Source organism: Mixophyes fleayi, chromosome 3, assembly GCF_038048845.1.
Source record: "Mixophyes fleayi isolate aMixFle1 chromosome 3, aMixFle1.hap1, whole genome shotgun sequence".
Classification (NCBI taxonomy): domain Eukaryota; kingdom Metazoa; phylum Chordata; class Amphibia; order Anura; family Limnodynastidae; genus Mixophyes; species Mixophyes fleayi.
This window is the reverse complement of record NC_134404.1, coordinates 39,325,649-39,338,116: the sequence shown is the minus strand read 5'-3', so window position 1 is coordinate 39,338,116 and position 12,468 is coordinate 39,325,649. Positions and strand designations below refer to the sequence as shown.

Here is a 12,468-nt window from a genome sequence, read left to right as displayed (position 1 = left end):
GCTTTCTCAGACTGATTAATTACAAAATAATACACACAATTAATACATACCAAAGAAAACAAGGAAGAGAGGAGGAAAAAAAACCCTTATATAGGGGTATCCCACAATGATTAGTGACTATCCAGTATCAGCAAAGAATGCTCACCCATATAAACCAAAAACCAATGCAGGATCATCACAAGAAAACTTAAATGAGCAACATAACACAGAGTTCCAGCAGGTAAGCAGACACACAGTCAGGTGACCAGCGACTTCCAATGCAAAAAGACTAAGGGCTACATTGAATTAAATGCACTGAAAAAAATGTCAACCATACTCACATTTATATAGTGCTAGATATATACATATTTATACAGTAAGGACATGCTATGACTTCTATTGCCATGTAGCTGGTACTCAGACTTGACCGAGCACTGGTATATTATGTATCCCGTTGTACATGCGGTAACTACGAGAGAGGCGTCACCAGACGGAATGCTGGGTAAAGTAACATACACACCTGGAATTGCAGTTCATACTCATCTGATGTGCGCGGCAGCTTAGCGCATACTCCTGTACTAGCACCACGTTTGGTAAACTGTATCTCTGTACTGTTCCAGATTCGCGGGCCTATAGAATATTCAACAAGACTGCAAGATAGTTCATGGACCAAGCATTTACATATACATAAATACGTCATTCCATCAGGAGGACTCGCCATGTGCTCTGTGCTGTAAACGGATGGCTGTCCTATATACCTCGCCTCCTGTCTCTCTAGCAGTTATGTCAGGAGTGCTTTATTGGTAATCAGACATGTGCTGGTAACTAGCACGCTCATAAAATAATAAATTATAGGACGCTGCTGTAATTAGATAGATGACAGGGATCCTGGAGTCCAATTTAGGTTGTGGGAGCACTGTTTCTGCAGCCATGGACTACAATATAAAACATGGTAGCTTAGTGGTTAGCACTTCTGCCTCACAGCGCTGGGGTCATGAGTTCAATTCCCATCCATTGCCTTATCTGTGTGGAGTTTGTATGTTCTCCCCGTGTTTGCTTGGGGTTCCTCCGGGTGCTCCGGTTTCCTCCCACACTCCAAAAACATACTAGTAGGTTAATTGACTGCTATCAAAATTGACCATAGTCTGTGTGTGTCTCTCTCTGTCTGTCTGTCTCTCTGTGTGTATGTTAGGGAATTTAGACTGTAAGCTCCAATGGGGCAGGGACTGATGTGAGCGACTTCTCTGCACAGCGCTGCGGAATAAATGATGATGATGATGATGATTCACAGGAGACCAATTATGAGAAGAAACTGAGGAGCAACTAACTGAGGAGGCTGTGTGACGTGACACTTGTCAGTCTTATTCCAACCTCAGGGGCAGCATATTGTATGTCAGAAAAGTAAAGTAGATAGTTATATTACAGTGTAAAATTAGGGCACTACTGTTGTAGGCGACAGGACTATGGTAAAATAAACTAATCAACACTTACCACAATTAGGACTTTATCGGATGCCGTTATACAGCAGATGGGGTCTCTTGTTGCCTGAAAAGAGAAAATAACATTTAGATGCAAGACGCTAAACTACTACAAAGAGACACTAAAGGATAACGAGGATGGAGGTTTTAAGAATATTAGGTTGGCTAAATCATCCACGCTAGAGAAATAAATGCAATCCGAGGAGTGAAGCTGAGGATTTTAGGGAAATTTATGAAGAATAAAATGAAAGAATTCTGCCACTTCTATGTTTAAGGATTATTTCCTACACATACCATGCTAGAAGAAAAACAAGAGGATTTATTTTAGATACTGAGAAATCTAATTTTATGGGTCTTATTTGTGAGATATAAAATACTATCAAGGAAGTGGGACATTTTTAAGAAAGCTCCTGGGTTATGTTAAAATGTTTTAAAGATATAACGTACATGGGTCATAGTCCTCAGCTTTGAAAAGTCCCAGAGGTTTTCAGTGTAAGGGCTTGATGCCTCTATTTTTCTCCCTCCGCGTTCTTCTACAAAAGGACTCCAATCTCATGCCGACAGTAATAGGGGTCCCTTTCCAACATGGCAAGTAAGGGCTTGTTTTCCATAATTTTTGATTGTAAAAGGAATAAAATAAAAGAGGGATGGTTTTCCTATCCTATTATTATACCTGGTCCTCTTGATACAAAATACTCGATAATTCTTTAGCGATTGTGTAAAACAGAAGAGAATGAAAGCAATGATGTTGAGTGACAAGCAGCTGGCTAGTGCTACTAATCAGTATATCTCAGTAGATCTCTGTAAGTGAGAGTGCAAACAGTCAAGAGTACCCGTTCCAACAGACCCCTTTGAACTTTCAGGCTACTAACTCCAAAAGTATAGTAAACATTTTGGAAGGATTTCTTGTGCCAGACTTGAAACAGTCATTGCTAGTGGTACTTATTATAACAGAAAGCACAATGCCTATATGACACTAATGTACATCAGAATGACATATGTGCCCAAGGAAAGGAGGAGTTATTGGCCTCTGAGACTATGTGATGAATCCATGCAATGTGATTGGCTGCTTTTGTTTTTACCAAGTTTCCTTTTCTTTAAATAGCAAATTCACTTACTGCCACTGCCTTACTGTAATCCAGAAGCCCCTCCCCAGTCCCAGATGGAGCTTCATCAATGTGAAACATCCTGCAATACACAAGTGTCAGGGCATAAACTCTCCATGAGTTCCTGCAATTCTCCAAACATCTAAATTTTACAAATCTTTACCGTTCTCTCCCCTCTTTTCTGGTCCGCAGCAACTGGTTAATCTCCATTGCGGTCAGCTTCTTTGCTACTCGATACTGCCAGACATAAAAGGCTTCCTTAGATGCTGCTACAACGTGTGTTTTTGTCATGGTAACGAACAAGGGTACTGTAGAAAAAAAAAGAGGACTACATTAAAGTACACATTGGCTGGTCACCAACCGTGGTAGACATGCACTGTGTGGGCAGAGGTGATGCCACTGGTTGTTAGTGAAATTATAGTCTGTTTTATCTTGTACAGTAGTAGTTCAGACAAAAATAAAGCTGTTGCCACTGCCCATTCCTAAAGACTCAGAGCGGAGCCTCTATGTTCTTCATAAACAGTGACAATCTCAATCTAGTTATGGTTAGAATTGATGCGACTCCTGTATGGCTGACACATCTAATGTAGGTATGTCTAAGACTATGGCTAAATCAATATTATAATATTGTATATTATAATATCATAATTCAATATGGCTATATTCAATCATTACAAAAATAAACATTTTAGGTTAGAAATGCACATATTCCTCAAAATGGATCGTAACATCATAAGGCGAACTAGGTCCCATTCCCACTAGCATATTTTGCATTTTTCCTAATTACAGTTTATTAATCTGTAAATTGGCCAAGGTGTGAACAGCTGGGAGTAGCAATGTTGGACACCGCATGATAATGGAGTACACCTTAGCAGACAATTTTACGTTCGGTGGTTCTTTCAATGAATAAATATGTCCAGCCACGTACAGCAAGTAGAGGGTGCCCTTGCACCCAGGTCAGCCTCATTACCTGACGCCGCACTCAAGGACTAAAATCCTTCCATAGCCCTGCAATAGAGCACTCTGGAAGCTGTTTCATACAATCAGAACACTGACCCCTAGAGGTTGATTTAGCAAACCTTCTAAAATGGAAAAGTGGAGGTGTTGCCCATAGCAACCAGGCAGATTCTAGCTGTCATTTATCTAGTACATTCTAGAACACAATGGGAAGAATCTGATTGGTTGCTGTGGGCAACAGGGAGGCTACAGGAGCGCCAAGTTAGCTCCAAGCTTCTAAAATGAAAAAGTGGAGGTGTTGCCCATAGCAACCAGTCAGATTCTAGCTGTCATTTATCTAATACATTCTAGATAATGGGCAATACCACCACTTTTCCTTTTTAGGCTTGATAAATTTACCTCCTTGTCAAACACGACTTAAAAAAAACAACTGTTTTGTGGAAAAAAAAACAAAAAATCTATTGAATAGTATTTGTGGAGATGGTCTCGCCCCTCTTAGCCTGTCACCACTTTTTTTTTTTTTTAATAATGGTTTTTATTGTAAATCTTGTGGTAAAGGGCACAGAAGCAAAAAGAAAATGAAGGAAAGGTAGGGAGAGACATGGGGTGGGGGGTACAATGCGAGTATTTTAAATCAAACAATGCAATATAATAATACAGAATAAAGTAATGTTTCTAAAGCAATCGAGTACGTATTAGCATAACATTGCAGAAGTACTCTGTCACCACTTTTATTGTGACGCCTTAAGCCTATTTTCATTGCAGAAGACTTGTATTAATGTCAAGAAGACACTAAACAGCAGTATTCACTGACAGAAGAAAAAGATATAATCAAAATGACGGACAAAGGTCGTCCTCCAATGTATGCACATCTCTGATAGGATTATAGCGTATAAATATGCCCCCATTGTGACCGTAGCTACTGTAAGTGCCTATTGTCAGGGGAAGGGATATACGTATATTAGTACATTTTTACCACTTCATTTAACTAAACAGAAAAGTAATAATAGTGAAGTTCTAAAGACAAATCATTTTCTTTGTGAGAGTCAAACCTAATTTATCGGGGCATAATCAATTACGATTCGCGGCCGCGCGGGTCCCGGTACCGCAACATCGTGCGCACCCCAAATCCGCGATATTGCGCTACCGTAATGACGCTTTATACGCGCGTAATCGCATCCCGCGAATTGTAATTGAATACCCCCCATAGTGTTTATAACCTAAGAAATGAACAGATCCTTACCCGTGGCCAGAAGAAAAACAAACGGTGTTATATTAGCATTCCGCAGTGTTACAAAAGACTATTTTCCCATGTCTACTGAGGAGCTTCTGGAGCTGGCATCTCAATGTGAAGAAGGAATTTTACAGGCGGAGGATAAAACGGACAAACGCTGAACATTTGGCTCTGTTTACCATGGAGCAATGAAAGGTCCATTTGTTGTAGCGGAACTAGGAGACTATTGGATGCCGGAGAATGTACATATTGCCGTTTACTTTCTACAGAGGGCGAAGGATTTAATGTATAAATTCTCACTTCTTCTAAAAGACGGCTACTATTTCAGAGCATTATGTAATAAACTAGCACCTACTAACATGAGAAAGAGCAGAGCATACACAGTTATGTAATGTGATGGTTTCCGCGTGCTGATTATGCATATTACTGTACACTGCTGCAGATCCCATACAGAGTGACATTGTGTAGCCTTATAATGCAGCACTGTCCCGTCTCATTTTATTATATCCTGCACACAATAACAGCCTGTATTACTTTATATCATACTGCTTACATTTATTTATCCACAACTTGTCACAGCCTAAGCTTTGGGCCATGGACAGCGATGAGATGCATTCGTAGTTCCGGACTACTAGGCTGCGTTGGTAAACGGACCCCACGGAACAAACTACAGAATGGAAATCTATGGGGCTGTTTCAGGGTGGCATATACGCCAGTTTGCACAGTGTATCGTACGTGAAATCGCTCTGCACATGCACAGAAAGTGGGTGAACGCTCTTATGCAGACTTGCACGATTCTAGCATTTACGCCCGCCTGCAGGAAAGAGGTGTGCAAGCGCAGGAAGGGTACACGAAACTGTGGCTCAAGCAGACCGGCAGAACCACACATATACGCCTGGTAGAAGGCATGTTTTGCACCTGCTATAAGGCAGATGATCATGATGATGACGACTTGCGGTCACACAGGCAGACGCGGAGGTGGACACATCATGAGATATGTACAGCTCTGCATATTGGAGGAAATAAACTCATTTCCAGAACAGTGTCGATCCCATAGAGCTGTGGGGAAAAGCATAAACAATAAGCCCATGATGCGGAGGCACAGAGTGGGGCTGATATACAACAATATAGCTGCACAGACATAGCAGCACTAGGAGGGGTTGAGGTAGGCGGTAATCATTTATGGGTTGTCTTGGGTCTAGCCTCCTTAGTGTATTTACTCTTCATCTCCTGCCCATCCACATGTACCTATCGGAATGTTCACAGTCCTCAATCTTAAAAGTTACATAATCTTCAACAGAAACCAAGAACAATTAAATGGCTAAACTGATTTTATTTTGGAAGGTCTGTGCAACTTATTTTCTCAAACTTCAAAACATACTCATCCATATTTATCCTGTTTATTAGTAATCAGTTTGGTGACAGCAGCAGGAGATACACTGATAATGAGGGAGGCAGCGACCTGTCCACTAATGTGATCATATTAGTGAGGACAGGGCTACATGTGACTGTGCCCCAATCTAAGGAACAGAATGAAGGTAACCCAGAAGCTACAGACTGAGACTTATATAGTAGAAGGTACAATGTCCCCAATATTACAGAATAGAGATGTGAGGCTTATATCACACTAATGCGGGAAGATTATGGTGTTGGACGCACCTCTATATGAATCAAAGTTCACACATCCAACTGTTTTTATTGAGTTTACATTTACAACTGTTGCCCAGCTTCAGCAGTTGGATAGCAAGCAAGAGGAACCATTGTAGAGCTTAGTCCTTAACTTTGAAAGTATATCTACCCTTGGTTTATGAAGTATTAGTAGTAGTCGGACAACTGATTTGCTATGTTTTGCTGTGAGCAATGCTGCAAATAACACAGTAACAAACTTTCCAGGAAACAACATCTAACTGCAATATAAATTATAAAATCAAATAAAAGAAAAACAACTTTACAATTAGATCTAAATAATAAAAGTTGGACCATCCTGCTGCAAATATGTCTGACTTGCAGCTAAGACTCCTTATTAACCATCAAGGTAAAGCTGTCAGCTGGTGCTTCCTCCATATTGCTTTGTGATTGGCTGTGACAGTGCATAAGAACAGTTATCAAGGGACATGGAAGTCAGATAGTAGTGGGGTCGTCATCCTCATTAGATAACATATTGGCACCTTACCTAAGTCTATGTATTTAGAATCCAACGGAGTTCCAATGGAATTGCATAAAACAAGCACATACTGGAAATAAAACAGAATAGATAAAAAGTAAGTAAATATAAAGTAAAGTAGACTGAATTGTTTCTCCATACAATGTATAGTTCTCCAGAATATGCTACGCGTTTCACTTCTTTGTGCAAGCACAATGGTGGTCATTTACAGCAGGCAACTGCGTTGCAGCACACAATTCAACTTTGCAACCTTCTTACATCACTGCACCTCATTTTACCCGGGAAGATGGCATCTACGTGTACATCTATTACACCTTGCTGATGCATATAAATTTTGGATGGACAATGGGCAGATTAAGGGACTCCACAGACTAAGACTATTTACAACAAAGAACTTCACAATTTATTCACATAGGCTTAGTTGCAAGCGTTAACCCTTGTAAAATGCGACTGGTTAATAATACATTGATAGAATAGCTGAGAGTATATTACATTTCTACATTAACATTTTATCTGGTATTGTTTTAAACGTAAGTAATAGTGTCATTATTTCAAATACTATATTACTGTGCATATGAAGCTGGCTAGTAGGAGTGACCCATAAACAGTTTAGGAATAATATTAGTAACAGGAAAGGAATTAGACACCTGGACCTTTAACAATTATGAGCTGCTTTTGCACTGTGATAAGATTACACCATGCCTCTAATTTACATATCTAGTAGAGTAAAGACCAGCCACACTGGTGCTTGTAGTGCTCCAAAAGGCCGCTAGTAACGATAGTGCTGCAGATTAATGCACTGGGGCTGCATGCGAGCTGTGACTTCATTAGCTGAGAAGTGGGGGCTCGAGCCATTAGTTAGGGAGCGGATAGCAGCATTAGGGTGCTGACACAGGGTGGGGGGGGTGCTGCTGTGGTTAAAAGATTACTGGCCTATAACAGCAGCAAGATGTAAGAGGCACCAACTGTTATCTCAAAAAGTAAATGAATGAACTTTGAAAGAGAAAAAAAGAAAATGAGTTTGAACAAGTAGCAAGTGGAAATAATTGAATGTGGTCATCAGAATAGACAGTTATTACAAATGGATTGGTACTAGATAAAGTAGAAGGTAAGTGAGACTTAGAAGTAAGGCCCACTGAGAGATTATAACATGTTCTACACATAGGTGTGTGGATTAGAAACAGTATAATGACTATAGAAGAAAAGGTTGGAGTAATGCCTTTGTACGCATGCAGATATGTACAAAAGAGACAAATATGTATAAAAGAAATACATAACTGAAAAGAAAAAAAACAGGTATTCTCTGTATAGTATGATTGGTGCTATATAAATAAACAAAAATAATGTGATTGATCATATGAAAGCATAAAGCTAGTCCCATCCTGTTCACCTGATCGGCACCTGATCAGCAGAAGGCCTCTGTGACAAGTAAAACTTTGAGGAGCACACACTTTGAGGAGCACACACTTTGAGGAGCACACACTTTGAGGAGCACACACTTTTAGAACTTTACTTAGAGTGGACCCAGTATACCGACGGCTTTGTTTGGTTGAATAATATGTCAATTCCGGATTATTTCGGGATATATTTCCATCACTAATATTATTGTGAGGCTCTAATTGTATGGAACATTTGATCTATTGGTGATAGGAGAACTAATTAAATAACTATTTCTGCAGGAATTCTCTCTCTATTTCTCATAAAAACAGCACTTATAGTATTTTAAAGTGCATGTCATATATCCAGGTTATATTATAAACAGGGCATGATTTTTAATATTGTATTTTTATGTATTTGTATATGTTATATCTAATATTCCTCAATAAATGAGCTAATTTGTGAATTATCCGCAGTGCATTCTTTTTGTGGTTCAGAGGTCATTGCTTCAAATTTTGTTTCATGACAAGTTAAACACCTACATCCTAAACATGGTGAGAGCAGGTTTCATATGTAACAGTCACGTGGCAGCTGGTGACAGCTTAGGTGGCAGGTGATGGTCCACGTACTGCTGAATATCACATTAAGTAATGTGTAAAAAGCCAGGAGATAGCAGAAACAGATAGCACCTGATGTAATTACTGTACAATAAGCATCAATGGACTGTAAATAATATATGTATAATTGTCACGTTCTGGTAGCCGTTGCAACCAATATTCTAGCCACCTTCTAAATAAATGTGGGATCTTACTTTTCTTTGCGGTGCGGGTATGTGGGTGGTGGCAGTAGGCAGGATTTAATGTTAAAATCAAAGTTGGCATAAAAATTTAGAAAAAAACAAACATTTAAAAAATGTGTAACCGATGGGGGCAGAGTGTGTGGGTGTGTGGGTGTGTATGTGCGTGTGTGTCTTTCTACATGTTTGTGTGTCAGTGTGTCATTCTCTGTGTGTGTTTTTTTCACTCATTAAAATGTGTGCATCACAAGAAATAATATACACCCTTCTGTAAACAAATATCAGAAATCAACTTGAACTTTCAGCACCTGCATAATGGTCTATGGTCATGGAAGTCAGCGACTTCTAAGATCCTTATAATATACAATAAGCGTGCTTTATCCCATGTACTTTACTCAAGCGGTTTCTATGAGGGACACCACTGAATGAGAGACTGTCCTCCTGGTATAAACATTCCCAGTCCATTACAGCCATTACCCACAGGAAAGGCAGAGTCTCTGCCTGTAGATAACAGTGGGAGAGGGGAGGAATCACAAATGGAAATAAAGGTGGGATATATACGGACAATAGCCGCAGTGTAAGAGACCCTACACTTACTGCTCCTCCATACGCTGCGCTGTGTGATAAGTACAAGAGAGGGGGGCCTACTCTGTGTATACAGACACAGAGGAGAGACACCAATAACCTGTCTGTTCCACTACGTTCTCCCTGTGCCCATCTGCCCAGTGATCCAAAGTCAGGAGTGTATGGTGGAGAGAGACCAAGGCCACTTCTCAGATATCAGGTAGAGCCTGACCGAAGCAAATCTCAAAGAAGTAAAATAAATTTAGGAAAACAGATAGAGGGCGTAACCATATACTACTGTGCGAAGAGCACTCAATATAACGATCATCTCTGGCAGAGTAGAGGGCTAAGCTAGCAGCGGAGAACAATAACTTCTATTCTGAATATGCCCTGATGATGGAGCTTAGACATCACCTAGTGATGTCTATGTCCTCCAGCTGACTCAGATTCTTGCCTTAAGTCATGGTCTTTATTATCCAATTTAACCCCTTGCCAACCATGTACCAATTTAAAACTGCAGCGTGGTGGCTTCTTAACTCGACATGACCTGTATAATACTCTTTTGTGTCTGTGGACATCACAAGTGGCAGCTGTCAGTGATAGGTCCCAGAGAGGGTGCAAGGAACCAAATAAAGTGCTAGATGCTCCCTGGTCTGAGCAGAGCAAGCGTAGCCCATCCTGCACCAAGCCTCTCCCTCCTGCTAGCACTGTGACGTCCGTAGGAACTGGACCGAATACAAGTAGCTCAATTACATCCAGATTACACTGAATCCTTTACTGCAGACAAAAGGAGAGAGACCAGAGTCTCCCCAAGGTAAACATTACAATAAGTAAAATCATCTGAAAAAAAAAGTAAAATAAAAAAACAAATAAAAACCATGCAGCTTCTTCTATCACTTCTACATATGTAAATGAACCAACATATATTGGGTATCACCATTAAATGGAGCACTATATGAATACGCCATCATCATCATCATCTATATAGCGCCACTACTTCCACAGCGCTGTACAGAGAACTCATTAACATCAGCGCACACACACACACAGACAAACTAGGGTGAATTTTGATAGCAGCCAATTAACCTACTAGTATGTTTTTAGAGTGTGGTGGGAAACCGGAGCACCCGGAGGAAACCCACGCAAACACGGAGAGAACATACAAACCCCACACAGATAAGGCCATGGTCGGGAATCAAACTCATAACCCCAGTGCTGTGAGACAGAAGTGCTAACCACTAAGCATACATATCTAGGCTAATTCATGCACTAGCCGTGTATAAATTACAGAAAGAGGAATCTTGTATTCATCTTAGAGCAGCAATACCTAACCTAACACTATGGGGGGTATTCAATTGTTAGCGTTAAGGCTAAAAAACGAGCGCTCAAAAAATATTACCGTTTATACGGTAATATTGCGCTCGAAAAGTGTTAATACGGTAGTTTACTTGCGGAATTTCAGCTCGCCGCTCAGAGGACTGCGAGCTGAAATTCCGCGAGTAATTACCGTATTAACGCTAAGATTTTTTGAGCGCTCGTTTGAGAGCGTTAACGCTAACAATGGAATACCCCCCTATGACTTATCAGCATAAATACCCAAAGCATATAAAATGCAGTGATTTTACCTTAGATCTATTGGTCTCTGCTTCGTTGTCGTCCTGTAGGGAAGAAGCAGAACAATTTGAGGAAACAGTGTATCCAAATAAACTGAAATAGGCTGAAACTGTGTCCTGTACCCTGCAGTGTCTCTACACCAGTCATCAGAAGTCTGCATGACTTGGGCTGGCCTGGATGTGTTTACATGCCAATGACCTCATTACTAATAAGGATGTCCTACAAGTACATGCACTAATTTCATTACTAATAAGGATGTCCTACAAGTACATGCACTGATTTCAGGCACTCTCTGCAGTATTTCCGGATGTCACAGTGCTTTAAGTTGCAGAGCAATGTTGTACGTTTGCAATGTGACATTATTGTATACTTATATATATATTGTAGTTTTTATATTCATGCATGATATTTTAACAGGTAAAAAAAAAAAAAACATTTTCTCTGTGTATAAGAACTGGAGCCAGGTGAGGCCATGAGTTAATACACAGTGTAGGAATGTAATTATACAGTATAAACATTACAGTAAATCAGTGGTGGGCACTTCCCATACCCCACATATCTTGTTGCCCAGCATTGCTTTACTGCATATAAAACAAATTAATCAAAATGTTCCCCACTCTACAATGATGCAGGTAAAACAGGTAACATTAATGACCTCTATACATAGCAATAATATAAACAATACACAAACCTGAGGATGGTTCTCATCAGCTTTGGTGGCCAGAATACAGAAATCCCCACTCGTTGTGACAGACATCAAGCTCTTGACATATTTGACAAACTTCTCGTTGTTTTTTGTATCCCAGAAGACGACACAATACTCGGGACGGTCCGGTCTTGTGTAAGCGTACACAACAGTGTTGGAGCAATAACCCCACTGCCGGGAGAAAGCACTACAGTGAGTATAATGCAGATACTGTTACTGTAACACACATCTTACATTGGAACCCTGATAGACAAGCAGACAATGTATGGAAAGCTAATGTAATAATGTAATCAATATAAACAAAACTTATTCCTGAGGAATACATAAGGAAAGCTTCCATCATACTGGTCAGCGACTCTGAAGCAGACCACACATGCATGGATTTGGATTTCTTTATTCCTAAACAAACATTTTAAATGACGAATAATACATTAATTTGTGTTTTAAATTAATCAGATTTACTTTGTTGAAGTGTAATATTTAATAAATCAAT

General features: G+C 40.0%; 1 protein-coding gene across 2 annotated transcripts in view; it reads right to left on the bottom strand.

The window, feature by feature from the left end:
* WDR35 (WD repeat domain 35) overlaps positions 1–12,468 on the bottom strand; it is a 58,589-nt gene that overhangs the window by 30,772 nt on the left and 15,349 nt on the right. For both annotated transcript variants that reach the window (XM_075201389.1, XM_075201388.1), the window contains exons 10-16: positions 11,961–12,146; positions 11,281–11,313; positions 6,928–6,988; positions 2,727–2,871; positions 2,576–2,645; positions 1,471–1,524; positions 500–609 (exon numbers count right to left, since the gene is read on the bottom strand). In XM_075201389.1, the coding sequence (XP_075057490.1) occupies positions 500–609; positions 1,471–1,524; positions 2,576–2,645; positions 2,727–2,871; positions 6,928–6,988; positions 11,281–11,313; positions 11,961–12,146 (659 nt within the window). The remainder of the gene's footprint in view (positions 1–499; positions 610–1,470; positions 1,525–2,575; positions 2,646–2,726; positions 2,872–6,927; positions 6,989–11,280; positions 11,314–11,960; positions 12,147–12,468) is intronic.